Source organism: Phyllopteryx taeniolatus, chromosome 1 (assembly GCF_024500385.1).
Source record: "Phyllopteryx taeniolatus isolate TA_2022b chromosome 1, UOR_Ptae_1.2, whole genome shotgun sequence".
Classification (NCBI taxonomy): domain Eukaryota; kingdom Metazoa; phylum Chordata; class Actinopteri; order Syngnathiformes; family Syngnathidae; genus Phyllopteryx; species Phyllopteryx taeniolatus.
Window position 1 is genome coordinate 14,608,502 of NC_084502.1, and position 27,569 is coordinate 14,636,070.

The 27,569-nt window shown below is 41.7% G+C and overlaps 2 protein-coding genes and 35 non-coding genes across 42 annotated transcripts in view; 1 reads left to right on the forward strand and 36 right to left on the reverse strand.

Moving 5' to 3' along the window:
- lrp1ab (low density lipoprotein receptor-related protein 1Ab) overlaps window positions 1-1,964 on the forward strand; it is a 108,038-nt gene extending 106,074 nt beyond the window's left edge. For both annotated transcript variants that reach the window (XM_061774259.1, XM_061774268.1), the window contains one exon: window positions 301-1,964. In XM_061774259.1, coding sequence (XP_061630243.1) covers window positions 301-438 — 138 coding nt within the window. In that variant the 3' untranslated portion in view covers window positions 439-1,964. The remainder of the gene's footprint in view (window positions 1-300) is intronic.
- Window positions 1,965-4,754: 2,790 nt separating this feature from the next.
- Window positions 4,755-4,836, reverse strand: trnas-gcu (transfer RNA serine (anticodon GCU)). The gene has a single exon. It is a non-coding gene; the product is annotated as a tRNA-Ser (tRNA).
- A 235-nt stretch (window positions 4,837-5,071) lies between these two features.
- Window positions 5,072-5,153, reverse strand: trnas-gcu (transfer RNA serine (anticodon GCU)). The gene has a single exon. It is a non-coding gene; the product is annotated as a tRNA-Ser (tRNA).
- Window positions 5,154-5,436: 283 nt separating this feature from the next.
- On the reverse strand, window positions 5,437-5,518 carry trnas-gcu (transfer RNA serine (anticodon GCU)). Its single transcript has one exon. It is a non-coding gene; the product is annotated as a tRNA-Ser (tRNA).
- A 467-nt stretch (window positions 5,519-5,985) lies between these two features.
- Window positions 5,986-6,067, reverse strand: trnas-gcu (transfer RNA serine (anticodon GCU)). Its single transcript has one exon. It is a non-coding gene; the product is annotated as a tRNA-Ser (tRNA).
- Window positions 6,068-6,300: 233 nt separating this feature from the next.
- Window positions 6,301-6,382, reverse strand: trnas-gcu (transfer RNA serine (anticodon GCU)). The gene has a single exon. It is a non-coding gene; the product is annotated as a tRNA-Ser (tRNA).
- A 467-nt stretch (window positions 6,383-6,849) lies between these two features.
- On the reverse strand, window positions 6,850-6,931 carry trnas-gcu (transfer RNA serine (anticodon GCU)). The gene has a single exon. It is a non-coding gene; the product is annotated as a tRNA-Ser (tRNA).
- Window positions 6,932-7,251: 320 nt separating this feature from the next.
- trnas-gcu (transfer RNA serine (anticodon GCU)) lies at window positions 7,252-7,333 on the reverse strand. The gene has a single exon. It is a non-coding gene; the product is annotated as a tRNA-Ser (tRNA).
- A 233-nt stretch (window positions 7,334-7,566) lies between these two features.
- trnas-gcu (transfer RNA serine (anticodon GCU)) lies at window positions 7,567-7,648 on the reverse strand. The gene has a single exon. It is a non-coding gene; the product is annotated as a tRNA-Ser (tRNA).
- A 370-nt stretch (window positions 7,649-8,018) lies between these two features.
- trnas-gcu (transfer RNA serine (anticodon GCU)) lies at window positions 8,019-8,100 on the reverse strand. Its single transcript has one exon. It is a non-coding gene; the product is annotated as a tRNA-Ser (tRNA).
- Window positions 8,101-8,333: 233 nt separating this feature from the next.
- Window positions 8,334-8,415, reverse strand: trnas-gcu (transfer RNA serine (anticodon GCU)). Its single transcript has one exon. It is a non-coding gene; the product is annotated as a tRNA-Ser (tRNA).
- Window positions 8,416-8,882: 467 nt separating this feature from the next.
- On the reverse strand, window positions 8,883-8,964 carry trnas-gcu (transfer RNA serine (anticodon GCU)). Its single transcript has one exon. It is a non-coding gene; the product is annotated as a tRNA-Ser (tRNA).
- Window positions 8,965-9,334: 370 nt separating this feature from the next.
- On the reverse strand, window positions 9,335-9,416 carry trnas-gcu (transfer RNA serine (anticodon GCU)). The gene has a single exon. It is a non-coding gene; the product is annotated as a tRNA-Ser (tRNA).
- A 235-nt stretch (window positions 9,417-9,651) lies between these two features.
- On the reverse strand, window positions 9,652-9,733 carry trnas-gcu (transfer RNA serine (anticodon GCU)). Its single transcript has one exon. It is a non-coding gene; the product is annotated as a tRNA-Ser (tRNA).
- Window positions 9,734-10,103: 370 nt separating this feature from the next.
- trnas-gcu (transfer RNA serine (anticodon GCU)) lies at window positions 10,104-10,185 on the reverse strand. The gene has a single exon. It is a non-coding gene; the product is annotated as a tRNA-Ser (tRNA).
- Window positions 10,186-10,420: 235 nt separating this feature from the next.
- On the reverse strand, window positions 10,421-10,502 carry trnas-gcu (transfer RNA serine (anticodon GCU)). The gene has a single exon. It is a non-coding gene; the product is annotated as a tRNA-Ser (tRNA).
- A 283-nt stretch (window positions 10,503-10,785) lies between these two features.
- Window positions 10,786-10,867, reverse strand: trnas-gcu (transfer RNA serine (anticodon GCU)). The gene has a single exon. It is a non-coding gene; the product is annotated as a tRNA-Ser (tRNA).
- A 467-nt stretch (window positions 10,868-11,334) lies between these two features.
- On the reverse strand, window positions 11,335-11,416 carry trnas-gcu (transfer RNA serine (anticodon GCU)). The gene has a single exon. It is a non-coding gene; the product is annotated as a tRNA-Ser (tRNA).
- Window positions 11,417-11,649: 233 nt separating this feature from the next.
- On the reverse strand, window positions 11,650-11,731 carry trnas-gcu (transfer RNA serine (anticodon GCU)). The gene has a single exon. It is a non-coding gene; the product is annotated as a tRNA-Ser (tRNA).
- Window positions 11,732-12,014: 283 nt separating this feature from the next.
- Window positions 12,015-12,096, reverse strand: trnas-gcu (transfer RNA serine (anticodon GCU)). Its single transcript has one exon. It is a non-coding gene; the product is annotated as a tRNA-Ser (tRNA).
- A 235-nt stretch (window positions 12,097-12,331) lies between these two features.
- On the reverse strand, window positions 12,332-12,413 carry trnas-gcu (transfer RNA serine (anticodon GCU)). The gene has a single exon. It is a non-coding gene; the product is annotated as a tRNA-Ser (tRNA).
- Window positions 12,414-12,648: 235 nt separating this feature from the next.
- Window positions 12,649-12,730, reverse strand: trnas-gcu (transfer RNA serine (anticodon GCU)). Its single transcript has one exon. It is a non-coding gene; the product is annotated as a tRNA-Ser (tRNA).
- Window positions 12,731-13,013: 283 nt separating this feature from the next.
- trnas-gcu (transfer RNA serine (anticodon GCU)) lies at window positions 13,014-13,095 on the reverse strand. Its single transcript has one exon. It is a non-coding gene; the product is annotated as a tRNA-Ser (tRNA).
- Window positions 13,096-13,330: 235 nt separating this feature from the next.
- On the reverse strand, window positions 13,331-13,412 carry trnas-gcu (transfer RNA serine (anticodon GCU)). Its single transcript has one exon. It is a non-coding gene; the product is annotated as a tRNA-Ser (tRNA).
- Window positions 13,413-13,647: 235 nt separating this feature from the next.
- trnas-gcu (transfer RNA serine (anticodon GCU)) lies at window positions 13,648-13,729 on the reverse strand. The gene has a single exon. It is a non-coding gene; the product is annotated as a tRNA-Ser (tRNA).
- A 283-nt stretch (window positions 13,730-14,012) lies between these two features.
- Window positions 14,013-14,094, reverse strand: trnas-gcu (transfer RNA serine (anticodon GCU)). The gene has a single exon. It is a non-coding gene; the product is annotated as a tRNA-Ser (tRNA).
- Window positions 14,095-14,577: 483 nt separating this feature from the next.
- trnas-gcu (transfer RNA serine (anticodon GCU)) lies at window positions 14,578-14,659 on the reverse strand. Its single transcript has one exon. It is a non-coding gene; the product is annotated as a tRNA-Ser (tRNA).
- Window positions 14,660-14,894: 235 nt separating this feature from the next.
- On the reverse strand, window positions 14,895-14,976 carry trnas-gcu (transfer RNA serine (anticodon GCU)). The gene has a single exon. It is a non-coding gene; the product is annotated as a tRNA-Ser (tRNA).
- Window positions 14,977-15,211: 235 nt separating this feature from the next.
- Window positions 15,212-15,293, reverse strand: trnas-gcu (transfer RNA serine (anticodon GCU)). The gene has a single exon. It is a non-coding gene; the product is annotated as a tRNA-Ser (tRNA).
- A 467-nt stretch (window positions 15,294-15,760) lies between these two features.
- Window positions 15,761-15,842, reverse strand: trnas-gcu (transfer RNA serine (anticodon GCU)). Its single transcript has one exon. It is a non-coding gene; the product is annotated as a tRNA-Ser (tRNA).
- Window positions 15,843-16,295: 453 nt separating this feature from the next.
- On the reverse strand, window positions 16,296-16,377 carry trnas-gcu (transfer RNA serine (anticodon GCU)). Its single transcript has one exon. It is a non-coding gene; the product is annotated as a tRNA-Ser (tRNA).
- Window positions 16,378-16,821: 444 nt separating this feature from the next.
- On the reverse strand, window positions 16,822-16,903 carry trnas-gcu (transfer RNA serine (anticodon GCU)). Its single transcript has one exon. It is a non-coding gene; the product is annotated as a tRNA-Ser (tRNA).
- A 465-nt stretch (window positions 16,904-17,368) lies between these two features.
- On the reverse strand, window positions 17,369-17,450 carry trnas-gcu (transfer RNA serine (anticodon GCU)). The gene has a single exon. It is a non-coding gene; the product is annotated as a tRNA-Ser (tRNA).
- A 235-nt stretch (window positions 17,451-17,685) lies between these two features.
- Window positions 17,686-17,767, reverse strand: trnas-gcu (transfer RNA serine (anticodon GCU)). Its single transcript has one exon. It is a non-coding gene; the product is annotated as a tRNA-Ser (tRNA).
- Window positions 17,768-18,637: 870 nt separating this feature from the next.
- trnas-gcu (transfer RNA serine (anticodon GCU)) lies at window positions 18,638-18,719 on the reverse strand. The gene has a single exon. It is a non-coding gene; the product is annotated as a tRNA-Ser (tRNA).
- A 594-nt stretch (window positions 18,720-19,313) lies between these two features.
- trnas-gcu (transfer RNA serine (anticodon GCU)) lies at window positions 19,314-19,398 on the reverse strand. The gene has a single exon. It is a non-coding gene; the product is annotated as a tRNA-Ser (tRNA).
- Window positions 19,399-21,817: 2,419 nt separating this feature from the next.
- Window positions 21,818-27,569, reverse strand: part of fmnl3 (formin-like 3) — a 41,829-nt gene continuing 36,077 nt past the window's right edge. For 2 of the 5 annotated variants that reach the window (XM_061774326.1, XM_061774300.1), the window contains 4 exons: window positions 27,031-27,123; window positions 26,795-26,918; window positions 25,100-25,213; window positions 21,818-22,900 (listed from right to left, as the gene is read on the reverse strand). In XM_061774326.1, coding sequence (XP_061630310.1) covers window positions 25,122-25,213; window positions 26,795-26,918; window positions 27,031-27,123 — 309 coding nt within the window. In that variant the 3' untranslated portion in view covers window positions 21,818-22,900; window positions 25,100-25,121. Of the gene's footprint in view, window positions 22,901-24,561; window positions 24,600-25,099; window positions 25,214-26,794; window positions 26,919-27,030; window positions 27,124-27,569 lie in introns of all 5 variants that reach the window. The other 3 variants (XM_061774293.1, XM_061774308.1, XM_061774317.1) reach the window with 2 other exon arrangements.

Sequence of the window (27,569 nt, forward strand, 5' to 3'; positions counted from 1 at the left end):
CTAACCTAGCTTCTATCTAAGACATTTACTATACTGTAAGCACAGAGGATATAGAAAGCCTACACACCCCTGTTCAAATGCCAGGTTTTTATAATATTTCTCCACCATTAATGTGACCTATAGCCAGTAAAATAGAAAAATTGAATAATAGCCTTTAGGCGAGGGGAAGTAAAAATGAACAACTCAAATAATGTAGTTGCACAGGTTTTGATTCCAACATGGGTGTGGAGACTTTTTATATCCACTGTAGAAGTATCCTCCAAGCCCATTGCGCTTAAACGGCTCTTGTCTGTTCTGCAGCCCACCAACTTCACCAACCCCGTGTACGCCAGCCTCTACATGGGCGCCCACAACAGCAACAACTCCCTGGCCAGCACGGACGAAAAGAAGGAGCTCCTCTCCCAGGGCGACGAGAGCATGAGCGACCCCCTGGCGTAAAGCCTCGCAACCCCCTGAACTGTGCCAGCGATCGCCCTGCCCAGCTAGTGCTGAGCCCACAAGGCTCCCTCATCTTATGCCTTTCCCACCTGAAAAGAGAAGCAACATAACAAAACGACAACGACAAAATCGGGAACGCTGTATAAAATGTATAAAATGAAGGACTACTTTTTTAAGTGATTGCAGTATTATATTTTGTTCTTTGACAACAAGAAAAGGTGACGGAAAAGGAACCATTTTATAGACATTTTACACATTATTTTACATTTTTTGCGCACCTCCCCTCAGCTTTTCCTCCTCTCTCACGCATATAGCCACTACCTCTGTGCAAATGTAAAAGAAAGAGAGATACAAATTGCAGTGGAAGATTTTTTTTTTATTATTTTTTTTGTGTGAATTGTATAGCGGGCAAAGAAAAGAGTATTGGTTCATCCAAGAAAACGTTTAAAAACCAATTAAGTCTATCTTGTGTTGTGGATGAAACGGAGTTCATCTCTATTTCAGGTCCATCAATAAGATGTTATTTTGTTTTTCCAACTGCACCCGACGTACTCGTGGAGGTGTTGCTACATTCAAGTGATTGTCTTTTACCTCCTTGCACAGACAGACGTAATATTTGCATATAGATGATATATATACGCAAACCTATTAACAAAGTGTCTTGAAAATATACCCAGGAACATCAGTAACCAATAGCAGTCAGTAATTCTATAACAATTTTGAAGTCCTTTACAGTAAATGAGTGAGTGTGTGAGTGCTGGATGATGATGATGATGATTGTAACCTTCCAGGATGAAGCATCTGGGATGGCAACTGTGGCCTTGGTTTACTGTAGGATGCATATTTAGTTCTAGAAGGTGACATCAGACTTAAGTGAACTTCCAGAAGAAAAAACAAAACAAAAACAAGTGTGACAAATAAATTAGCTGAGAGTTGTTGCTTTTATTCCTTCTCTTTTGACCACAACTGTACTTTGAGGAAAGGCCAGGGTTATCATTGGATGGTACGTGTGTTTATGGGAGACTATTTCTTTTTCTCTCGTTATTATGTGTAATTACATGGTCAGGTCATTTAGGTTAATTTTCACAGTTAATACTTGCATTCCCAGGACGGAGACTGATCAGCTCTCTGATAAGCATTCCTTTGTTAAAGCCTTTGCCTTGCTGCTAATGCTAACCATCTGTCTGTTTCGGGAATGTTCTTCTCGCTGTGTCGCACTGTTAGCCGTGCTGCTTTAACTGAGCTCGTGGGCCCTAACCTGCCATATAACTCTGCATGGTGCTCACACACACACACACGCACCCAGCCAGTACATTCTACAGGAAAGTGGGTTTACCCCTCCATTTTTAACAGTGTTCTCTATTTTTTAACATCTGACCATGTAAATTAGAACAATCATCATTCAGTTGGAGAAATTTATTTGTTGGCAAAAACCCACATGGATATTACGTGTGGTTCTGATTGTTTTTATGATTCTATTTCTTTTTGATATAAGAAATAAAATGGATTTTTATAGTAGAACTGTATGTACAGTGGCTCATGTTTGTCATTTGGAGAGGTGATTTCCAACACCTGTGCCTTTAGAGAGTCCGAAGAAAATTCGGGCTTCCTACGCAAGTATGGAATTTGATTTCATACATTTCCATGTTTGGAAAATGGAAACTATTGTATTGAAAAATATTCATCTTTTCAGGAAAGTTACGACAGTTCTATTTGATAAAAATAATAATTATTAATATCTAAAAAAAAAATACATAAATCAATCTGTGTTTCTTATTTACGCACTTGGAAGCATTTTTGGGTGAGAACATTTTATTACACTAACTACACCACGGTCTTGGTGAATATTTGGTTCTGATTGGCTCAGAAAATTCCACCGGTGTACATGATCAACTGATTATGTACACCCTTCGAATGACTCTAGTTCCTGTGAAAATATGACATTGTTCCAAATTATAATCCAGCGCCCTTTTTTTATACGAGCAAACATAGCAATCTGATTTTCTGAGAACAGAAATTAGCGAATTTAAAACAATGATGAGTGATTGAATCATTGAGTTTATTTGGCTTTTGATGACAGGGATGCTGCGGAGGAATTGAGGGGAAAATGAAGCGACACAAAGCCTTGATTCCATAAAATTTAAATCAACTCGCAGATGAGAATGAGGAAAGCAATGAAAAGTAAACAACAAAATGGGCCATTAAAATACTCAGACACAAAAAACTGTCAAATACAAGTGGAACACTTCACCGTTGATGTTTCGAATAATACCTTGTGACAATTTTAGGCCGTCTTCCAGTGAACGAAGACCGACAGAGAGTACAGCGTTGCCAGCCTGAGAGCTTGCATCAACGCTCACATAGAAATCTACAGAACATACTGTATGTGGAGTTAACGGGTAGGGTTTTTATGAAAGGGTTACAGTTTCAAATTAGGGTTTCAAAGTAGGGTTAGGGTTTCAAAGCAGGGTTATGGTTTCAAAACTCAGTTAGGGTTTCAAAGTAGGATTTCGAAACAGGGTTAGGGTTTCAAAGTACCGTTTCAGAACAGAGTTAGGGTTTCAAAGCAGTGTTTCAAAACTGTTAGGATTCCAAAGTAAGGTTTCAAAACAGGGGTAGGATTTCAAAGTAGGGTTTCAAGACGGGGTTAGTGTTTCAAATTAGGGTTTCAAAGAAGGGTTTCAATGTAGGTTTTCAAATTACGGTTAGGGTTTCAAAACAGGGTTGGTGTTTCAAAGTAGGGTTTCAAGGGAGGGTTAGGGTTTCCAACTTGGGGTAGGGTGTTAAATTAGGGTTAGGATTTCAAAGTAAAGTTTCCAACTAGTGGTAGGGTGTCAGGCAGCATGGTGTACGACTGGTGAGAGCGTCAGCCTCACAGTTCTGAGGACCGGGGTTCAATCCCTGGCCCCGCCTGTGTGGAGTTTGCATGTTCTCCCGGCACTCCGGTTTCCTCCCACATCCCAAAAACATGCATGGTAGGTGAATTGAAGACTCTAAATTGCCCGTAGGTGTGACTGTGAGTGCGAATGGTTGTTTGTTTGTATGTGCCCTGCGATTGGCTGGCAACCAGTTCAGGCTGTACCCCGCCTCCTGCCCGATGATAGCTGGGATAGGCTACAGCACGCCCACGACCCGAGTGAGGAGAAGCGGATCAGAAAATGGATGGATGGAAGGATTCAAAGCATGGTTTTAAAACAGGGTTAGGGTTTCAAAGTAGAGTTTTTAATAAATGTTACGGTTTCCAAGTAGGGTTTCTAAACAGGGTTAGGCTTTCAAAGAAGGGTTTCGAAAAAGGGTTCGAGTTTAAAAATAGGGTTATGGTTTCAAAGTAGAGTTTTCAATAAAGGTTACGGTTTCCAAGTAGGGTTTCTAAACAGGGTTAGGGTTTCAAAGAAGGGTTTCGAAAAAGGGTTTGTGTTTGAAAATAGGGTTATGGTTTCAAAGTAGAGTTTTCAATAAAGGTTACGGTTTCCAAGTAGGGTTTCTATACAGGGTTAGAGTTTCAAAGAAGGGTTTCAAAACAGGGTTAGGGTTTCATAATAGGGATAGGTTTTCAAAGTAGGGTTTGAAATTAGGGTTAGGGTTTAAAAGTAGGGTTAGGATTTCAGTTTCCAACGAGGGGTAGGGTTTCAAAGTAGGGTTAGGGTTTCAAAGTAGAGTTTTTAATAAATGTTACGGTTTCCAAGTAGGGTTTCTAAACAGGGTTAGGCTTTCAAAGAAGGGTTTCGAAAAAGGGTTCGAGTTTAAAAATAGGGTTAGGGTTTCAAAGTAGGGTTTTCAATAAAGGTTACGGTTTCCAAGTAGGGTTTCTATACAGGGTTAGGGTTTGAAAGAAGTGTTTCGAAAAAGGGTTAGAGTTTAAAAATAGAGTTAGGGTTTCAAAGTAGGGTTTAAAAAATAGGGTTAGGATTTCAAAGTAGGGTTTCAAAGCAGGGTTAGGGTTTCAAACTAGGGTTTCAAAACAGAGTTTAATTTTCAAAGTCGGGTATCAAAACAGGGTTAGGATTTTAAAGTAGGGTTTCAAAGCAGGGTTACGGTTTCAAAGTAGGGTTTTAAAACAGGGTTAGGGTTTCAAAGTAGGGTTAGGGTTTCAAAGTAGAGTTTTCAATAAAGGTTACGGTTTCCAAGAAGGGTTTCTAAACAGGGTTAGGGTTTCAAAGTAGGGTTTGAAAATAGGGTTAGGGTTTCAAAGTAGGGCGAGGATTTCAAAACAGTTTCCAAGTAGGGGTACGGTATCAAAGTAGGAATAAGGTTTCAAAGAAGGGCTATGGTTTCAAGACCTGCTTTGTGTTACGAAATAGCATAATGCGAAATGACGACGAGGATGGGATTTGAACCCATGCGTGCAGAGCACAATGGATTAGCAGTCCATCGCCTTAACCTCTCGGCCACCTCGTTTTGCTTGTGGTCAACAGGGTTACGGTTTCAAAACGGTTAGGATTTCAATGGATTTCAAAGCAGGCTTACGGTTTCAAAGTGGGGTTTTAAAACAGGGTTAGGGTTTTAAAGTAGGGTTAGGATTTCAAAACAGTTTCCAACGAGGGGTACGGTATCAAAGTAGGAATAAAGTTTCATAGAAGGGCTATGGTTTCAAGACCGGCTTTGTGTTACGACATAGCATAATGCTAAATGACGACGAGGATGGGATTTGAACCCATGTGTGCAGAGCACAATGGATTAGCAGTCCATCGCCTTAACCTCTCGGCCACCTCGTCTTGCTAGCGGTCGACAGGGTTACGGTTTCAAAACGGTTTGGGTTTGAAATTAGGCCGGTTTCAAAGGGTTTCAAAATAGGGTTAGAATTTCAAAGTAGGGTTTCAAAGCAGGCTTACGGTTTCAAAGTAGGGTTTTAAAACAGGGTTTGGGTTTCAAAGTAGGGTTAGGGTTTCAAAGTAGTTTCCAACTAGGGGTAGGGTATCTAAGTAGGAATAAGGTTTCAAAGAAGGGCTCGGGTTTCAAGACCGGCTTTGTGTTACGACATAGCATAATGCTAAATGACAACGAGGATGGGATTTGAACCCATGCGTGCAGAGCACAATGGATTAGCAGTCCATCGCCTTAACCTCTCGGCCACCTCGTCTTGCTAGCGATCAACAGGGTTACGGTTTCAAAACGGTTTGGGTTTGAAATTAGGCCGGTTTCAAAGGGTTTCAAAATAGGGTTAAGATTTCAAAGTAGGGTTTCAAAGCAGGCTTACGGTTTCAAAGTAGGGTTTTAAAACAGGGTTAGGGTTTCAAAGTAGGGTTAGGGTTTCAAAGTAGAGTTTTCAATCAAGGTTACGGTTTCCAAGAAGGGTTTCTAAACAGGGTTAGGGTTTCAAAGTAGGGTTTGAAATTAGGGTTGGGGTTTAAAAGTAAGGTAGGTTTTCAAAGTAGGGTTTCCAACCAGGGAAGGGATGTAAAAATAGGGTTGGGGTTTCAAAGTAGGGCGAGGATTTCAAAACAGTTTCCAAGTAGGGGTAGGGTATCAAAGTAGGAATAAGGTTTCAAAGAAGGGCTATGGTTTCAAGACCTGCTTTGTGTTACGAAATAGCATAATGCGAAATGACGACGAGGATGGGATTTGAACCCATGCGTGCAGAGCACAATGGACTAGCAGTCCACCACCTTAACCTCTCGGCCAACTCATCTTGCTAGTGGTCAACAGGGTTACGGTTTCAAAACGGTTAGGATTTCAATGGATTTCAAAGCAGGCTTACGGTTTCAAAGGGGTTTTAAAACAGGGTTAGGGTTTTAAAGTAGGGTTAGGATTTCAAAACAGTTTCCAACGAGGGGTACGGTATCAAAGTAGGAATAAAGTTTCATAGAAGGGCTATGGTTTCAAGACCGGCTTTGTGTTACGACATAGCATAATGCTAAATGACGACGAGGATGGGATTTGAACCCATGCGTGCAGAGCACAATGGATTAGCAGTCCATCGCCTTAACCTCTCGGCCACCTCGTCTTGATAGTGGTTAACAGGGTTACGGTTTCAAAAAGGTTTGGGTTTGAAATTAGGCCGGTTTCAAAGGGTTTCAAAATAGGGTTAGGATTTCAAAGTAGGGTTTCAAAGCAGGCTTACGGTTTCAAAGTAGGGTTTTAAAACAGGGTTAGGGTTTCAAAGTAGGGTTAGGGTTTCAAAGTAGAGTTTTCAGTCAAGGTTACGGTTTCCAAGAAGGGTTTCTAAACAAGGTTAGGGTTTCAAAGTAGGGTTTTAAATTTGGGTTGGGGTTTAAAAGTAAGGTAGGTTTTCAAAGTAGGGTTTCCAACCAGGGATGGGATGTAAAAATAGGGTTGGGGTTTCAAAGTAGGGCGAGGATTTCAAAACAGTTTCCAAGTAGGGGTAGGGTATCAAAGTAGGAATAAGGTTTCAAAGAAGGGCTATGGTTTCAAGACCTGCTTTGTGTTACGACATAGCATAATGCTAAATGACGACGAGGATGGGATTTGAACCCATGCGTGCAGAGCACAATGGATTAGCAGTCCATCGCCTTAACCTCTCGGCCACCTCGTCTTGCTAGCGGTCGACAGGGTTACGGTTTCAAAACGGTTTGGGTTTGAAATTAGGCCGGTTTCAAAGGGTTTCAAAATAGGGTTAGAATTTCAAAGTAGGGTTTGAAATTAGGGTTGGGGTTTAAAAGTAAGGTAGGTTTTCAAAGTAGGGTTTCCAACCAGGGAAGGGATGTAAAAATAGGGTTGGGGTTTCAAAGTAGGGCGAGGATTTCAAAACAGTTTCCAAGTAGGGGTAGGGTATCAAAGTAGGAATAAGGTTTCAAAGAAGGGCTATGGTTTCAAGACCTGCTTTGTGTTACGAAATAGCATAATGCGAAATGACGACGAGGATGGGATTTGAACCCATGCGTGCAGAGCACAATGGACTAGCAGTCCACCACCTTAACCTCTCGGCCAACTCATCTTGCTAGTGGTCAACAGGGTTACGGTTTCAAAACGGTTAGGATTTCAATGGATTTCAAAGCAGGCTTACAGTTTCAAAGGGGTTTTAAAACAGGGTTAGGGTTTTAAAGTAGGGTTAGGATTTCAAAACAGTTTCCAACGAGGGGTACGGTATCAAAGTAGGAATAAAGTTTCATAGAAGGGCTATGGTTTCAAGACCGGCTTTGTGTTACGACATAGCATAATGCTAAATGACGACGAGGATGGGATTTGAACCCATGCGTGCAGAGCACAATGGATTAGCAGTCCATCGCCTTAACCTCTCGGCCACCTCGTCTTGCTAGTGGTTAACAGGGTTACGGTTTCAAAACGGTTTGGGTTTGAAATACAGTTTCAAAGTAGGGTTCGGGTTTCAAAGTAGAGTTTTCAATCAAGGTTACGGTTTCCAAGAAGGGTTTCTAAACAGGGTTAGGGTTTCAAAGTAGGGTTTGAAATTAGGGTTGGGGTTTAAAAGTAAGGTAGGTTTTCAAAGTAGGGTTTCCAACCAGGGAAGGGATGTAAAAATAGGGTTGGGGTTTCAAAGTAGGGCGAGGATTTCAAAACAGTTTCCAAGTAGGGGTAGGGTATCAAAGTAGGAATAAGGTTTCAAAGAAGGGCTATGGTTTCAAGACCTGCTTTGTGTTACGAAATAGCATAATGCGAAATGACGACGAGGATGGGATTTGAACCCATGCGTGCAGAGCACAATGGACTAGCAGTCCACCACCTTAACCTCTCGGCCAACTCATCTTGCTAGTGGTCAACAGGGTTACGGTTTCAAAACGGTTAGGATTTCAATGGATTTCAAAGCAGGCTTACGGTTTCAAAGGGGTTTTAAAACAGGGTTAGGGTTTTAAAGTAGGGTTAGGATTTCAAAACAGTTTCCAACGAGGGGTACGGTATCAAAGTAGGAATAAAGTTTCATAGAAGGGCTATGGTTTCAAGACCGGCTTTGTGTTACGACATAGCATAATGCTAAATGACGACGAGGATGGGATTTGAACCCATGCGTGCAGAGCACAATGGATTAGCAGTCCATCGCCTTAACCTCTCGGCCACCTCGTCTTGATAGTGGTTAACAGGGTTACGGTTTCAAAAAGGTTTGGGTTTGAAATTAGGCCGGTTTCAAAGGGTTTCAAAATAGGGTTAGGATTTCAAAGTAGGGTTTCAAAGCAGGCTTACGGTTTCAAAGTAGGGTTTTAAAACAGGGTTAGGGTTTCAAAGTAGGGTTAGGGTTTCAAAGTAGAGTTTTCAGTCAAGGTTACGGTTTCCAAGAAGGGTTTCTAAACAAGGTTAGGGTTTCAAAGTAGGGTTTTAAATTTTGGTTGGGGTTTAAAAGTAAGGTAGGTTTTCAAAGTAGGGTTTCCAACCAGGGATGGGATGTAAAAATAGGGTTGGGGTTTCAAAGTAGGGCGAGGATTTCAAAACAGTTTCCAAGTAGGGGTAGGGTATCAAAGTAGGAATAAGGTTTCAAAGAAGGGCTATGGTTTCAAGACCTGCTTTGTGTTACGACATAGCATAATGCTAAATGACGACGAGGATGGGATTTGAACCCATGCGTGCAGAGCACAATGGATTAGCAGTCCATCGCCTTAACCTCTCGGCCACCTCGTCTTGCTAGTGGTCAACAGGGTTACGGTTTCAAAACGGTTTGGGTTTGAAATACAGTTTCAAAGTAGGGTTCGGGTTTCAAAGTAGAGTTTTCAATCAAGGTTACGGTTTCCAAGAAGGGTTTCTAAACAGGGTTAGGGTTTCAAAGTAGGGTTTGAAATTAGGGTTGGGGTTTAAAAGTAAGGTAGGTTTTCAAAGTAGGGTTTCCAACCAGGGAAGGGATGTAAAAATATGGTTGGGGTTTCAAAGTAGGGCGAGGATTTCAAAACAGTTTCCAAGTAGGGGTAGGGTATCAAAGTAGGAATAAGGTTTCAAAGAAGGGCTATGGTTTCAAGACCTGCTTTGTGTTACGAAATAGCATAATGCGAAATGACGACGAGGATGGGATTTGAACCCATGCGTGCAGAGCACAATGGACTAGCAGTCCACCACCTTAACCTCTCGGCCAACTCATCTTGCTAGTGGTCAACAGGGTTACGGTTTCAAAACGGTTAGGATTTCAATGGATTTCAAAGCAGGCTTACGGTTTCAAAGTGGGGTTTTAAAACAGGGTTAGGGTTTTAAAGTAGGGTTAGGATTTCAAAACAGTTTCCAACGAGGGGTACGGTATCAAAGTAGGAATAAAGTTTCATAGAAGGGCTATGGTTTCAAGACCGGCTTTGTGTTACGACATAGCATAATGCTAAATGACGACGAGGATGGGATTTGAACCCATGCGTGCAGAGCACAATGGATTAGCAGTCCATCGCCTTAACCTCTCGGCCACCTCGTCTTGCTAGTGGTCAACAGGGTTACGGTTTCAAAACGGTTTGGGTTTGAAATACAGTTTCAAAGTAGGGTTCGGGTTTCAAAGTAGAGTTTTCAATCAAGGTTACGGTTTCCAAGAAGGGTTTCTAAACAGGGTTAGGGTTTCAAAGTAGGGTTTGAAATTAGGGTTGGGGTTTAAAAGTAAGGTAGGTTTTCAAAGTAGGGTTTCCAACCAGGGAAGGGATGTAAAAATATGGTTGGGGTTTCAAAGTAGGGCGAGGATTTCAAAACAGTTTCCAAGTAGGGGTAGGGTATCAAAGTAGGAATAAGGTTTCAAAGAAGGGCTATGGTTTCAAGACCTGCTTTGTGTTACGAAATAGCATAATGCGAAATGACGACGAGGATGGGATTTGAACCCATGCGTGCAGAGCACAATGGACTAGCAGTCCACCACCTTAACCTCTCGGCCAACTCATCTTGCTAGTGGTCAACAGGGTTACGGTTTCAAAACGGTTAGGATTTCAATGGATTTCAAAGCAGGCTTACGGTTTCAAAGTGGGGTTTTAAAACAGGGTTAGGGTTTTAAAGTAGGGTTAGGATTTCAAAACAGTTTCCAACGAGGGGTACGGTATCAAAGTAGGAATAAAGTTTCATAGAAGGGCTATGGTTTCAAGACCGGCTTTGTGTTACGACATAGCATAATGCTAAATGACGACGAGGATGGGATTTGAACCCATGTGTGCAGAGCACAATGGATTAGCAGTCCATCGCCTTAACCTCTCGGCCACCTCGTCTTGCTAGCGGTCGACAGGGTTACGGTTTCAAAACGGTTTGGGTTTGAAATTAGGCCGGTTTCAAAGGGTTTCAAAATAGGGTTAGAATTTCAAAGTAGGGTTTCAAAGCAGGCTTACGGTTTCAAAGTAGGGTTTTAAAACAGGGTTTGGGTTTCAAAGTAGGGTTAGGGTTTCAAAGTAGTTTCCAACTAGGGGTAGGGTATCTAAGTAGGAATAAGGTTTCAAAGAAGGGCTCGGGTTTCAAGACCGGCTTTGTGTTACGACATAGCATAATGCTAAATGACGACGAGGATGGGATGTGAACCCATGCGTGCAGAGCACAATTGATTAGCAGTCCATCGCCTTAACCTCTCGGCCACCTCGTCTTGCTAGCGATCAACAGGGTTACGGTTTCAAAACGGTTTGGGTTTGAAATTAGGCCGGTTTCAAAGGGTTTCAAAATAGGGTTAAGATTTCAAAGTAGGGTTTCAAAGCAGGCTTACGGTTTCAAAGTAGGGTTTTAAAACAGGGTTAGGGTTTCAAAGTAGGGTTAGGGTTTCAAAGTAGAGTTTTCAATCAAGGTTACGGTTTCCAAGAAGGGTTTCTAAACAGGGTTAGGGTTTCAAAGTAGGGTTTGAAATTAGGGTTGGGGTTTAAAAGTAAGGTAGGTTTTCAAAGTAGGGTTTCCAACCAGGGAAGGGATGTAAAAATAGGGTTGGGGTTTCAAAGTAGGGCGAGGATTTCAAAACAGTTTCCAAGTAGGGGTAGGGTATCAAAGTAGGAATAAGGTTTCAAAGAAGGGCTATGGTTTCAAGACCTGCTTTGTGTTACGAAATAGCATAATGCGAAATGACGACGAGGATGGGATTTGAACCCATGCGTGCAGAGCACAATGGACTAGCAGTCCACCACCTTAACCTCTCGGCCAACTCATCTTGCTAGTGGTCAACAGGGTTACGGTTTCAAAACGGTTAGGATTTCAATGGATTTCAAAGCAGGCTTACGGTTTCAAAGGGGTTTTAAAACAGGGTTAGGGTTTTAAAGTAGGGTTAGGATTTCAAAACAGTTTCCAACGAGGGGTACGGTATCAAAGTAGGAATAAAGTTTCATAGAAGGGCTATGGTTTCAAGACCGGCTTTGTGTTACGACATAGCATAATGCTAAATGACGACGAGGATGGGATTTGAACCCATGCGTGCAGAGCACAATGGATTAGCAGTCCATCGCCTTAGCCTCTCGGCCACCTCGTCTTGCTAGTGGTCAACAGGGTTACGGTTTCAAAACGGTTTGGGTTTGAAATTAGGCCGGTTTCAAAGGGTTTCAAAATAGGGTTAGAATTTCAAAGTAGGGTTTCAAAGCAGGCTTACGGGTTCAAAGTAGGGTTTTAAAACAGGGTTAGGGTTTAAAAGTAGGGTTAGGATTTCAAAACAGTTTCCAACGAGGGGTAGGGTATCAAAGTAGGAATAAGGATTCAAAGAAGCGCTCGGGTTTTAAGACCGGCTTTGTGTTACGACATAGCATAATGCTAAATGACGACGAGGATGGGATTTGAACCCATGCGTGCAGAGCACAATGGATTAGCAGTCCATCGCCTTAACCTCTCGGCCACCTCGTCTTGCTCATGGTCAACAGGGTTACGGTTTCAAAACGGTTAGGATTTCAATGGGTTTCAAAGCGGGCTTACGGTTTCAAAGTTGGGTTTTAAAACAGGGTTAGGGTTTAAAAGTAGGGTTAGGATTTCAAAACAGTTTCCAACGAGGGGTAGGGTATCAAAGTAGGAATAAGGATTCAAAGAAGCGCTCGGGTTTTAAGACCGGCTTTGTGTTACGACATAGCATAATGCTAAATGACGACGAGGATGGGATTTGAACCCATGCGTGCAGAGCACAATGGATTAGCAGTCCATCGCCTTAACCTCTCGGCCACCTCGTCTTGCTCATGGTCAACAGGGTTACGGTTTCAAAACGGTTAGGATTTCAATGGGTTTCAAAGCAGGCTTACGGTTTCAAAGTTGGGTTTTAAAACAGGGTTAGGGTTTAAAAGTAGGGTTAGGATTTCAAAACAGTTTCCAACGAGGGGTAGGGTATCAAAGTAGGAATAAGGATTCAAAGAAGGGCTCGGGTTTCAAGACCGGCTTTGTGTTACGACATAGCATAATGCTAAATGACGACGAGGATGGGATTTGAACCCATGCGTGCAGAGCACAATGGATTAGCAGTCCATCGCCTTAACCTCTCGGCCACCTCGTCTTGCTAGTGGTCAACAGGGTTACGGTTTCAAAACGGTTTGGGTTTGAAATTAGGCCGGTTTCAAAGGGTTTCAAAATAGGGTTAGAATTTCAAAGTAGGGTTTCAAAGCAGGCTTACGGTTTCAAAGTAGGGTTTTAAAACAGGGTTAGGGTTTAAAAGTAGGGTTAGGGTTTCAAAACAGTTTCCAACGAGGGGTAGGGTATCAAAGTAGGAATAAGGATTCAAAGAAGCGCTCGGGTTTTAAGACCGGCTTTGTGTTACGACATAGCATAATGCTAAATGACGACGAGGATGGGATTTGAACCCATGCGTGCAGAGCACAATGGATTAGCAGTCCATCGCCTTAACCTCTCGGCCACCTCGTCTTGCTCATGGTCAACAGGGTTACGGTTTCAAAACGGTTAGGATTTCAATGGGTTTCAAAGCGGGCTTACGGTTTCAAAGTTGGGTTTTAAAACAGGGTTAGGGTTTAAAAGTAGGGTTAGGATTTCAAAACAGTTTCCAACGAGGGGTAGGGTATCAAAGTAGGAATAAGGATTCAAAGAAGCGCTCGGGTTTTAAGACCGGCTTTGTGTTACGACATAGCATAATGCTAAATGACGACGAGGATGGGATTTGAACCCATGCGTGCAGAGCACAATGGATTAGCAGTCCATCGCCTTAACCTCTCGGCCACCTCGTCTTGCTCATGGTCAACAGGGTTACGGTTTCAAAACGGTTAGGATTTCAATGGGTTTCAAAGCAGGCTTACGGTTTCAAAGTTGGGTTTTAAAACAGGGTTAGGGTTTAAAAGTAGGGTTAGGATTTCAAAACAGTTTCCAACGAGGGGTAGGGTATCAAAGTAGGAATAAGGATTCAAAGAAGGGCTCGGGTTTCAAGACCGGCTTTGTGTTACGACATAGCATAATGCTAAATGACGACGAGGATGGGATTTGAACCCATGCGTGCAGAGCACAATAGATTAGCAGTCCATCGCCTTAACCTCTCGGCCACCTCGTCTTGCTAATGGGCAACAGGGTTACGGTTTCAAAAAGGTTTGGGTTTGAAATTAGGCCGGTTTCAAAGGGTTTCAAAATAGGGTTAGGATTTCAAAGTAGGGTTTCAAAGCAGGCTTACGGTTTCAAAGTAGGGTTTTAAAACAGGGTTAGGGTTTAAAAGTAGGGTTAGGATTTCAAAACAGTTTCCAACGAGGGGTAGGGTATCAAAGTAGGAATAAGGATTCAAAGAAGCGCTCGGGTTTTAAGACCGGCTTTGTGTTACGACATAGCATAATGCTAAATGACGACGAGGATGGGATTTGAACCCATGCGTGCAGAGCACAATGGATTAGCAGTCCATCGCCTTAACCTCTCGGCCACCTCGTCTTGCTCATGGTCAACAGGGTTACGGTTTCAAAACGGTTAGGATTTCAATGGGTTTCAAAGCGGGCTTACGGTTTCAAAGTTGGGTTTTAAAACAGGGTTAGGGTTTAAAAGTAGGGTTTCAAAGCAGGCTTACGGTTTCAAAGTAGGGTTTTAAAACAGGGTTAGGGTTTCAAAGTAGGGTTAGGGTTTCAAAGTAGAGTTTTCAATCAAGGTTACGGTTTCCAAGAAGGGTTTCTAAACAAGGTTAGGGTTTCAAAGTAGGGTTTTAAATTAGGGTTGGGGTTTAAAAGTAAGGTAGGTTTTCAAAATAGGGTTTCCACCCAGGGATGGGATGTAAAAATAGTGTTGGGGTTTCAAAGTAGGGCGAGGATTTCAAAACAGTTTCCAAGTAGTGGTAGGGTATCAAAGTAGGAATAAGGTTTCAAAGAAGGGCTCGGGTTTCAAGACCGGCTTTGTGTTACGACATAGCATAATGCTAAATGACGACGAGGATGGGATTTGAACCCATGCGTGCAGAGCACAATGGATTAGCAGTCCATCCCCTTAACCTCTCGGCCACCTCGTCTTGCTAGTGGTCAACAGGGTTACGGTTTCAAAACGGTTAGGATTTCAATGGGTTTCAAAGCAGGTTTACGGTTTCAAAGTTGGGTTTTAAAACAGGGTTAGGGTTTTAAAGTAGGGTTAGGATTTCAAAACAGTTTCCAACGAGGGGTACGGTATCAAAGTAGGAATAAAGTTTCATAGAAGGGCTATGGTTTCAAGACCGGCTTTGTGTTACGACATAGCATAATGCTAAATGACGACGAGGATGGGATTTGAACCCATGCGTGCTGAGCACAATGTATTAGCAGTCCATTGCCTTAACCTCTCGGCCACCTCGTCTTGCCAGTGGTTAACAGGGTTACGGTTTCAAAACGGTTTGGGTTTCAATGGGTTTCAAAGCAGGCTTACGGTTTCAAAGTTGGGGTTTAAAACAGGGTTAGGGTTTAAAAGTAGGTTTAGGATTTCAAAACAGTTTCCAACGAGGGGTAGGGTATCAAAGTAGGAATAAGGATTCAAAGAAGGGCTCGGGTTTCAAGACCGGCTTTGTGTTACGACATAGCATGATGCTAAATGATGACGAGGATGGGATTTGAACCCATGCGTGCAGAGCACAAAGGATTAGCAGTCCATCGCCTTAACCTCTCGGCCACCTCATCTTGCTAGTGGTTAACAGGGTTACGGTTTCAAAAAGGTTTGGGTTTGAAATTAGGCCGGTTTCAAAGGGTTTCAAAATAGGGTTAGGATTTCAAAGTAGGGTTTCAAAGCAGGCTTACGGTTTCAAAGTAGGGTTTTAAAACAGGGTTAGGGTTTCAAAGTAGGGTTAGGGTTTCAAAGTAGAGTTTTCAATCAAGGTTACGGTTTCCAAGAAGGGTTTCTAAACAAGGTTAGGGTTTCAAAGTAGGGTTTTAAATTAGGGTTGGGGTTTAAAAGTAAGGTAGGTTTTCAAAATAGGGTTTCCAACCAGGGATGGGATGTAAAAATAGTGTTGGGGTTTCAAAGTAGGGCGAGGATTTCAAAACAGTTTCCAAGTAGTGGTAGGGTATCAAAGTAGGAATAAGGTTTCAAAGAAGGGCTATGGTTTCAAGACCTGCTTTGTGTTACGACATAGCATAATGCTAAATGACGACGAGGATGGGATTTGAACCCATGCGTGCAGAGCACAATGGATTAGCAGTCCATCGCCTTAACCTCTCGGCCACCTCGTCTTGCTAGTGGTTAACGGGGTTACGGTTTCAAAACGGTTTGGGTTTGAAATACGGTTTCAAAGTAGGGTTTCAAAGCAGGGTTCGGGTTTCAAAGTAGAGTTTTCAATAAAGGTTACGGTTTCCAAGTAGGGTTTCTATACAGGTTTAGAGTTTCAAAGAAGGGTTTCAAAACAGGGTTAGGGTTTCATAATAGGGATAGGGTTTCAAAGTAGGGTTTGAAATTAGGGTTTGGGTTTAAAAGTAGGGTTAGGATTTCAAAACAGTTTCCAACGAGGGGTAGGGTATCAAAGTTGGAATAAGGTTTCAAAGAAGGGCTCGGGTTTAAAGACCGGCTTTGTGCTACGACATAGCATAATACTAAACGCCGACGAGGATGGGATTTGAACCCATGCGTGCAGAGTTGGTTGGTTTCAAGACCTGCTTTGTGTTACGACATAGCATAATGCTAAATGACAACAAGGATGGGATTTGAACCCACACGTGCAGAGTACAATGGATTAGCAGTCCATCACCTTAACCTCTCGGCCACCTCGTCTTGCTAGTGGTCAACAGGGTTTGAAATTAGGCCGGTTTCAAAGGGTTTCAAAATAGGGTTAGGATTTCAAAGTAGGGTTTCAAAGCAGGCTTACGGTTTCAAAGTAGGGTTTTAAAACAAGGTTAGGGTTTCAAAGTAGGGTTAGGGTTTCAAAGTAGAGTTTTCAATCAAGGTTACGGTTTCCAAGAAGGGTTTCTAAACAGGGTTAGGGTTTCAAAGTAGGGTTTGAAATTAGGGTTAGGGTTTAAAAGTAAGGTAGGTTTTCAAAGTAGGGTTTCCAACCAGGGATGGGATGTAAAAATAGGGTTGGGGTTTCAAAGTAGGGCGAGGATTTCAAAACAGTTTCCAAGTAGGGGTAGGGTATCAAAGTTGGAATAAGGATTCAAAGAAGGGGTCGGGATTCAAGACCTGCTTTGTGTTAAGACATAGCATAATACTAAATGACGACGAGGATGGGATTTGAACCCATGCGTGCAGAGCACAATGGATTAGCAGTCCATCGCCTTAACCTCTCGCCCACCTCGTCTTGCTAGTGGTCAACAGGGTTACGGTTTCAAAACGGTTTGGGTTTGAAATTAGGCCGGTTTCAAGGTTTCAAAATAGGGTTAGGATTTCAAAGTAGGGTTTCAAAGCAGGCTTACGGTTTCAAAGTAGGGTTTTAAAACAGGGTTAGGGTTTCAAAGTAGGGTTAGGGTTTCAAAGTAGAGTTTTCAATCAAGGTTACGGTTTCCAAGAAGGGTTTCTAAACAGGGTTAGGGTTTCAAAGTAGGGTTTGAAATTAGGGTTGGGGTTTAAAAGTAAGGTAGGTTTTCAAAGTAGGGTTTCCAACCAGGGATGGGATGTAAAAATAGGGTTGTGGTTTCAAAGTAGGGCGAGGATTTCAAAACAGTTTCCAAGTAGGGGTAGGGTATCAAAGTAGGAATAAGGATTCAAAGAAGGGCTTGGGTTTCAAGACCTACTTTGTGTTACGACATAGCATAATGCTAAACGACGACGAGGATGGGATTTGAACCCATGCGTGCAGAGCACAATGGATTAGCAGTCCATCGCCTTAACCTCTCGGCCACCTCGTCTTGCTCATGGTCAACAGGGTTACGGTTTCAAAACGGTTAGGATTTCAATGGGTTTCAAAGCGGGCTTACGGTTTCAAAGTTGGGTTTTAAAACAGGGTTAGGGTTTAAAAGTAGGGTTAGGATTTCAAAACAGTTTCCAACGAGGGGTAGGGTATCAAAGTAGGAATAAGGATTCAAAGAAGCGCTCGGGTTTTAAGACCGGCTTTGTGTTACGACATAGCATAATGCTAAATGACGACGAGGATGGGATTTGAACCCATGCGTGCAGAGCACAATGGATTAGCAGGCCATCGCCTTAACCTCTCGGCCACCTCATCTTGCTAGAAATCAACAGGGTTACGGTTTAAAACGGTTTGGTTTTGAAATTATGCCAGTTTCAATGCAGGCTTACGGTTTCAAAGTAGGGATTCAAAACGGGGTTACGGTTTCCAAGTAGGGTTTCTAAACAGGGTTAGGGTTTCAAAGAAGGGTTTCGAAAAAGGGTTAGAGTTTAAAAATAGGGATAGGGTTTCAAAGTAGGGTTTTAAAACAGGGTTAGGGTTTCAAAGTAGGGTTAGGGTTTCAAAGTAGAGTTTTCAATAAAGGTTCCAGTTTCCAAGTAGGGTTTCTAAACAGGGTTAGGGTTTCAAAGTACGGTTTCAAACTAGGGTTTCAAATTAGGTTTAGGGTTTCAAAACAGGGTTACATTTTCTATGTAGGGTTTCAAACAGTGTTTGGGTTTCAAATTAGAGTTTTAAAGTAGGATTAGGGTTTCAAAATAGGGTCATGGTTTTAAAGTAGAGTTTTACATTAGGGGTAAGGTTTCAAGGTAGGGTTTCGAAATAGGGTTAGGGTTTTTAAGTAGTGTTAGGGTTTTAAAGTAGTGTTTCAAAGAAGGGTTAGTAGTTCTCAGTAGGGTTAGAGTTTCAAAGAATGGTTTTGAAACAGGGTTAGGGATTCATAATCGAGATAGGGTTTCAAAATAGGGTTTGAAATTAGAGTTGGTGTTTAAAAGTAAGTTAGGTTTTCAAAGTAGGGTTTCCAACCAGGGATGGGATGTCAAAATAGGGTTTGGGTTTCAATGTAGGGTTAGAATTTCAAAACAGTTTCCAACTTGGTGTAGGGTATCAATGTCGTAATAAGGCTTCAAAGAAGGGCTCTGGTTTCAAGACCGGTTTTGTGTTACGACATAGCATAATGCTAAATGCTGATGAGGATGGGATTTGAACCCATGTGTGCAGAGGACAATGAATTAGCAGTCCATCGCCTTAAACTCTCGGCCACCTCGTCTTTGGTTTTGGTAAACAGTGTTACGGTTTGAAAACGGTTTGGGTTTGAAATTAGGCCGGTTTTAAAACGGTGAGGATTTCTATGTTGGGTTTCAAAGCAGGCTTACGTTTTCATAGTAGGGTTTTAAAACAGGGTTAGGATTTCAAAGTAGGGTTCGGGTTTCAAAGTAGAGTTTTCAATAAAGGTTACGGTTTCCAAGTAGGGTTTCTAAACAGGGTTAGGGTTTCAAAGAAGGGTTTCGAAAAAGGGTTAGAGTTTAAAAATAGGGTTAGGGTTTCAAAGTCGTGTTTTAAATTTGGGTTAGTAGTTCTAAGTAGGGTTCGAGTTTCAAAGAAGGGTTTTGAAAAAGGGTTAGGGTTTCATAATAGGGATAGGGTTTCAAAGTAGGGTTTGAAATTCGGGTTGGGGTTTAAAAGTAAGGTATGTTTTCAAAGTTGGGTTTCCAACCAGGGATGGGATGTCAAAATTGGGTTCGGGTTTCAAAGTAGTGTTAGAATTTCAAAATAGTTTCCAACTCGGGGTAAGGTATCAAAGCAGGAATAAGGTTTTGGGTTTCAAGACCGGCTTTGTGTTATGATATAGCTTAATACTAAATGGCTACGAGGATGGGATTTGAACCAATGCGTGCAGAGCACAATGGATTAGCAGTCCATCGCCTTAACCTCTCGGCCACCTCGTCTTGCTAGTGGTCAACAGGGTTACGGTTTCAAAACGGTTTGGGTTTGAAATTAGGCCGGTTTCAAAGTAGGGATTCAAAAATAGGGTTAGGATTTCTATGTCGTGTTTCAAAGCAGGGTTAGGTTTTCAAATTAGGTTTAGGTTTTCAAAGTAGGGTTTCAAAACAGGGTTACATTTTCTAAGTAGGGTTTCAAACAGGGTTTGGGTTTCAAAGCAGAGTTTTAAAGTGGGATTAGGGTTTCAAAATAGGGTTACGGTTTTAAAGTAGAGTTTTAAATCAGGGGTCGTGTTTCAAGGTAGGGTTTTCAAAACAGGGTTAGGATTTCAAAGTAGGGGTAGGGTTTCAAAGAAGGGTTTCAAAATAGGGTTAGGGTTTTTAAGTAGGGTTAGGGTTTTAAAGTAATGTTTCAAAGTAGGGTTAGTAGTTCTAAGTAGGGTTAGAGTTTCAAATAAGGGTTTTGAAACAGGGTTTGGGCATCATAATAGGGATAGGGTTTCAAATTAGGGTTGGGGTTTAAAAGTAAAGTAGGTTTTCAAAGTAGGTTTTCAAAACAGGGTTACTATTCCAAAGTAGGATTACAGGGGTAGGGTTTCAAAGAAGGGTTTCGAAATAGGGTTAGGGTTTTAAAGTAGGGTTAGGCTTTCAAAGTAGTTTTTCAAAGTAGGTTTAGTAGTTATTAGTAGGGTTAGAGTACAATGGATTAGCAGTTCATCGCCTTAACGTCTCGGCCACCTCGTCTTGCGAGTTATCAACGGGGGTGAGGTTTCAAAACGTTTTTTGTTTGAAATTGGGTACGGTTTCAAAGTAGGGGTTCAAACAGGGTTCGGGTTTCAAAACAGGGTTAGGATTCCAAAGTAGGGTTTCAAAGCAGGGTTTTGAAACAGGTTTGGGGTTTAAAAGTAGGGTTTCAAAAGAGGGTTAAGGTTTCAAAGTAGGGTGTCAAAATAGAGTTACGGTTTCAAAGTACAGTTAAGATTTCAAAGTAGGGTTTCAAAACAAGGTTGGGGTTTCAAAGTAGGTTTAGGGTTTCAAATTATGGTTTCAAAATAGAGATACGTTTTCAAAGTACCGTTTCAAAACAGGGTTCGTGTTTCAATGTAGGGTTGCAAAACAGGGTTGGGGCTTAAAAGTAGGGTTAGGGTTTCAAAGTAAAGTTTTCAATTATGATTAGTGTTTCCAAGTCGGGTTTCAAAACAGGGTTAGGATTCCAAAGTAGGGTTTCAAAACAGGGTTTCGAAACGGGTTTGGGCTTTAAAAGTAGGGTTTCAAAAGGGGGTTATGGTTTCAAAGTAGCGTGTCAAAATGGGGTTAGGGTTTCAAAGTTTCGTTTTAAAACAGGGTTAACATTTCTTAGAAGGATTTCAAAACCGGGTTAGGTTTCAATAGTAGGGTTTCAAAAAAGGGTTAGGGTTTCAAAGCAGAATTAGGGTTTCAAAGCAGGGTTTTGAAACAGGTTTGGGATTTTAAAGTCGAGTTTCAAAAGGGGGTTTCCGGTTTCCAAGTAGGGTGTCAAAATAGGGTTAGGGTTTCAATGTAGGGTTAGAGTTTCAAAGAAGGGTTTCGAAATGGTTAGGGTTTCATAATAGGCTTAGGGTTTCAAATTAGGGTTGGAGTTTCAAAGTAGAGTTTCAAAGTAAGGTAGGTTTTCAAAGTAGGGTTTCCTACCAGGGGTGGGGTATCAAAGTAGGCTTCTATTTTCCAAGTCGGGTTGGGGTTTAAAAGTAGGGTTTGAAATTAGGGTTGGGGTTTCAAAATAGGGTTTCAAAGTAATGTCGGATTTCAAAACAGTTTCCAACTCGGGATAGGGTGTCAACATAGGAATAAGTTTTCAAAGCAGGACTTGGGTTTCAAGACAGGCTTTGTGTTACGCCATAGCAATGCCGATGGGGTTTGAACCCAGACATGCAGAGTACAATGGATTAGCATTGCATCACCTTAACCTCTCAGCCACCTCGTCTTTCTAGCTGCTAACAGGGTTACAGTTTGCGTTTTAAATTAGGCGGGATTTTTTTTTCATGAATCCTCATTTACCATTATTTCTTTTTTATCATTAAAATTTAACAAGGTTGTTAACAACACTTCTCTGCTGTGTGTCAAATTTAGAATTGATTGATTTGCACTTTACAGGGCCTTTAAATGCTCCTCCATTGGACGGCAGAACCCGTTGTCATTCGTAAAATAGAATTTCATGGATTCTTACGAGTATACCAACCACCTTTGTGTTCAACTAAACGGGCCAAGACCTAACACAGAGTAAGTCAATTTGTGAATTGAGACATCGCTATTTCATTCAGTACACATGCTTTTTGTGACATTTTTTATTTGTGTTGTGAGATTTTCCTCAAGTAAAATATATGCTTTGACTCAATAAAGGTTAGGGAACTCGAAAGTCACCTTAAAAAAATATATAAAACTTGAACATGTTTTTCCATAATTTGTCATCTTTATTACACAGAAAATAATTGATGCCACATCATTTTTCTCGTAAATGTCTTGAATTGATTGTACATTAATAAGTCAGCTTTATATATGGTCATTGGCATTAGTGTAAAATGGTCACTTCATCTTCACTGAGATAAGGGATTAGAAAAAAAAAAGAAAACATCCTTCATTCGTCAGCACACTGGCTAACAGCAGTCCACCAGCAATCTTCTTCATACACGAGTCACTTCTAAAGTGTCACTTTGTGTGGCAGAAAGTGTTGTCAAACTCAGACAAGGCACGTGTGACATTTAAAGCAAGTCACTCTTTTTGGTTCCCTCTACATTCTGAAAGAACTGCACTTTTGCATATTGATTTCAGTATCATAAGGCTACTATTAAGTCCAAGATAGAAATACATTCTTAAAAGGTGTAAAATACGATACAAATATTAAGACAACACTGTTTACACCAAAGGCACATACGAAGCACAAGTATTTTTTTTTTCGGTTTTGTGTAGCAGAACTACCTAGATATATGCATACAACTGCCCAAAATAAGCACTGATAAGACATGGCCTCAGATGAGGGGTCCCCGAATGGCCCATGCAGTAAGCATGTTTAATTTTTTGAGTTTTTGCAAAAAAAAAGAAAAAAAAAAAAGAAAATATCCCAGCCGCTGCATCGCCGCTCCTTGACGTCCATGTCTGTGTGCAGTTGAATGGGTAAAGATGCGCGGGGATCAGCCCACCTGTGCTGTATGCGACATCATCTCAATGGCTGACTCAAACAGAGCGGGGAAAGTCTTGAAGTGAATGGTCCCTTGTGCTTCACTTAAAGTGGCTGTAAAAAGGCCTCTATAAATAAATAAATTACCCAGCTAAAACAAGGCTTCTGTCCTCATTTCTTTTCAGTCTTTGTGATGTGCAGCCTCAAACATGGCCAGGAAGGTTAAAACAAAAGGGGGAAAGGGGGGGGGGGGGGGGGTGTAGTGGGTTATAAGTGATGAATAAGTGGTTTAGGGTCTCTTCCAACCATTCCGGATCAAGGCATCTGCTCGCAGGTAAGGCTGGTTTCTCAGATCTGTGAGTAGGCATGAAGAGAGGGGTGGGCGGACAAATGTTAGATAAGACATAGGTCTAAATTCATGATAATGTATCCAACATATATGATATTCCATTATATTTTGTGTTGATTGCTGTATGAGTGAATAATAGCAAAATTAGCCTTGTATGTCAACTGACTGTGTGTGATGTCAGTTGAAATTCAAAGCTTTCAGCAGTAAACCACGGTAAGAATCATGATTGCACTTTACAGTACAATGGTCAACAAGCTCTTGGTTTTGCACAACAAAATTCAAGTATTCGTTTCTGTAAAGAGATTATTTTTATGTACACCCACTGGCCACAACATTATGATCACTAAGAAGATACTATGTAAAAGCACATCTTCTACCTTGACAGAGACTCATTTTTAACAATATATTTTATAAATAAAATAATACAGAGAGCAAATGTTATCACGATGCATTTTTATACAGTACAAAACTGTTGAGTGTAATTGTTCTTATGAAAAAACACTTTATTAAACAAATGTGGGTGTTTTTCGGGCCTACTGGAATGGATTAATTGCATTTCCATTCATTTTTACTCCCAAGGCACCACTGTATAAGAGACAGCTCTCACTACGACAAGTCGACATTGTACACCACCATAAACTACAAGCAGAAAATTGTAAAATACCTCTCTGACCATGTCAATCAAAAAAGAGCATTATTATCTTTGTAAAGGTAGAACAAACTCTTGTATTGCATCTCATTAGAACGCGCAGGTGTGCCTAATGTTGTGGCCGCTGGGCATATTTTTATTATTTATGAATGTATGTAAGGGGTGTCCAAACCTTTGCCTCCAAAGGCCGCATACATAAAAATCAAAAGATCCAAGGGCCGCTTTGCAATTTTTCACCTTTTAAGTTATGAAACACAGTAAAATCTATCTCCCAATCTGCACAGGTTGAATCAAGGCCATTGGACTCTAGTTTGTTGAATTATTTAAAAAATATATATTTTCCTAAAATGTTATAAAAAATGACTTGGGCAATTACGCTATTAGGATGACAATATCTAGAAAAGCTCTATATTGAACCAATTTATTAGTCGAAGTTATAGTTGTAGTAGTCTTGAATTGGAGATGTGGGTGTCGCAACCCCCAACTCTTTTGACACACTTAAAAAAAAATTGCGATGTGGGCCATGTCAAATGTTATTTTGAGTATATGCTGCAGGCCACAAAAAAACAATGGAAGACAGGCTGCAAATGGCCCCCGGGCCGTAGTTTGGACACCCATGCTTTATGTCGTGCTCCAAGCGCCTGTTGACCAGAAGACAGCCGTTGACCAGATAGCACACCGCGGGCGACAGTTAGCACGGGACAAAACATGGTGTGATGACAGACAGTTGAATAAACACTTGACGACATGCAACATATAGGAGTGGGTGAGGATGATGATGACGATGATGATGATAATCGTGATGGTGGTGGTGAAGAAAGGCATGGGGATCCCTTAAAACCAATTTGATGGATGATCTTTCTAAGTGTCATTCAGTGTCTATTAATCAGTCAGTGTTGTGTAAAAGCAAATGTTAATGGTGCAAGGTCGACTTTGTTTGCACGAGGCTGAAGCAGCTGACACCACTGGAGCAGCACACGCGGGCGCCACACGATTCAGCCAGGCTACCGTCCTTACCCTCTTTTAGGCAATACTGTCAAAAATCTTCATTTTGGCTAGAAATTGAGGGAAGGGGGGGGGGGGGGGGGGTCAACAAACAGTGGGTGATCGAGGAAAGAAGAGTCACATGTTAGCGGGAAACCAAACACCAAACAAGTTAGTCTGATGGAACAAAGCATTGTGGGTAAAACCTATGAATTAGCCAAACCTCTTCGTGATGAGGGATTGAGGGGGCAGCTAATGTAATGCGCAGGCATTTACGTTCCATGCGGGAAGCTTCCACTCAGTAATTCCTGAGTGGAAGTCTTATCTTTGCATGTACTCTTGAGTGTATCAGCATATTTTATACATGTTGACACATAGTGCTTGCTGCAAAGAGGTTTGGCTGACTCCTATCACCAGATACGAGTCTTTTTGAAGTCAAACACAAACAAAATGACGGCCCAAGTTAGTTGCACACTTGCTGTGGAACCGAGTGATGGGGATCATGATGCATGCAAAGTGGAGGTGGTGAGGTTGGGTGGGAGGGGGCGCATACAAGAGAAACCTGGACAACCTTGGCGTTAAAGGGGGAGGGGCTAGCAGTTGGCGTCATCGCAGAGGTTGGCTTCACAGAAGAACCGTGAGCCGCGTTTAGCCGTGCGGGCTGTGAAGGGCACGCTCTTCAGTACTGGGGGAGGAGGAGGAGGAGGAGGGTGGGAGAGAGAACATTGTCTTTATCAGGAGGGAGGGCCAAACACTGGAACACATTCACACAGCATTAAGGAGACTGTCATGACAGCTGTGTATTTGCTGGATGGAGAACGCAAAACTTTTCCTTCAGTGAAAAGTTCCGCTGGGCAGGGAAACAGTCGTTATTAAAGCCAGCTTCACTGACTTACACTTTATGCATTGATTAATGACCAGCAAGAAAACAACAGTTAGTGTATGGGTTAACCCTGAGGCTGTGACTCTGCTTCATCTTCCAGTAATGAAGCTCCATTATTGTTTTAGAGGACCTATTACACTGAATATAAAAAGTCTACACACCCCCGTTAAAATGCTAGGTTTCTGTCATGTAAAAAAATGAGACCAAAAGAAATCATTTCAAAACATTTTCCACCATTACTGTAACCTATAACCTGTATTACTCATTTGAAAATAATGAAATCTTTTCAACACTGGAACTGAAAATAAACAACTAAGATAATGTGTTTGCAGAAGTCTGCACACCCTGTGTTCAGAATTCACCTCACGTCACAATGAAACTCATGTTATGGGAGTCAGCATTTAACCATTTAAAATGCCTCCTATTAACCCAAAATAAAGTTAACATGTTCTAGTAGGCTTTTCCTGTCACTCTAGCTGTGGTGTTCTTTTGGTGATGAGCAGTGTTGTGTTTGAGCCAAACATTCAGTATCTGTTGGTATTACGGCTCAAAATGTTCAACGTTGTATTTCATCTAACCACAACACATTTTCATTTTCCAAGAAGTGTACTTTAGCATGATGTTACCGGGCTTACTACCCCCCCCAATTTGGAAAAATAGGGCAAATGTATGAAGAACACAAAAGTACACAAAGAAGGTACTCTGCATTGGAATAGATTGGCCAATAGCGCTTATTATTTTGCTTCCTGTTCTACCTCATAAACATCCAGCAAAATGCGACTACCGCAGAATTCGGACCGTCCCTAAACTTTATTTACTCTACTTTTATGACAAGCTTGCTTATGACAACCTTATGCAGTTAAATAGTGCGTCCCAGTCAACTTCACTCCCAGCCGGCTTATGTATGAAAAAGGAGGCCTAGAAGAGCAATCAATAAGCTTGTTTCACAATGGAGAAATACTGACGTAAAGATTTATTTGGAGCCTATAGGACCCTCCTTGAAATACCTGCATCGTTCCACTACATGTAAACGTTCAATGCAACGCTCTACTGGAGCTTCAGAGTGAAATAGAGTCAAAAAGAGTATTATCGCTCTTTAGGGTAAAGCAATTTAGTGAAGGACTAAGCAGTGACCTTGGTAACTTGGGATCAAACTGCTCGACTCACTGTTGAGGCTTGACCACATTGGCTGCACATTTGAGAACTTTGCTAGGTGACATGTCACGGAATAACTGCAGAGGCTGCGGCGCTACGTGCCGGATTCCAGGTGTGATGGCGTTTGCACCACATAGCACAAGGTGCAATTCAAAGGAGCCGAACAGTGAATGACCACAGTTGTCCTGGGCCCGCGACGGGACCTCAGAGAGGTGCAGTCTGGCCCACCTGTGATGATGTCCTCAATGGTGCCGTCCTTGCCCTCGTAGACGGGCCGGTGGTCTTTGGCCTGACGCTTGCGCAGCTCTGCGATCAGCTCCTGCTGCTGGTGCCTCTTTTTCTGGGCCTGAACCTGAACCACAACCAGGAGAATGCGTTTTTAGTGTTTCGGTGTGCCTTTTGGACGCACCACAATGCTTAATTTAGCACGGTGGAATGGTGGTGGCATGCACTTAAGAGTGCACCTTCGGGTCATGCTGTTTAGCCTCTTGAGCCAGTAACTTTTCCCTCATGGCTTCCTCCTGCTTTTTCCTTTGTGCGTTGTCCTCCACGGCATCCTGATGAGATGAGGAAAAGATCAACTGTCAGCAACAAGAAAGTCAAATAAAAGTCAATGCTGTTGTGGGGCTTTATCTGCAAAAAGAAATAAACAAAGAGCCTCTTCGGAAAGTCAAATCTCTTAACCTTTATGCCACATTTCCTTAACCTTTGTGGAAAAGGTCATCGGGTCAAGGAGAGATGAAAAGGTGCTTCCTTTCAAACATAGGAAAAGAACAGCACTATATAAAATGAATTCTACTTTTCCTAACAGACATCTTTGCGTGGTAAGTCTCTGGCTTGCCTTCTTTTAATTTTTCTTTCCTTTTTCTCTCTCTTTTATCCCTCGCACATTTGTATATAATATTTGGTGTTTAGAGCTGTTTTCTATCCTATCAAATCAATCTGATCTATCCTTATAATTATTGAAGCTATTTTTCATGTTCATATTGCATTCGTTATTAAA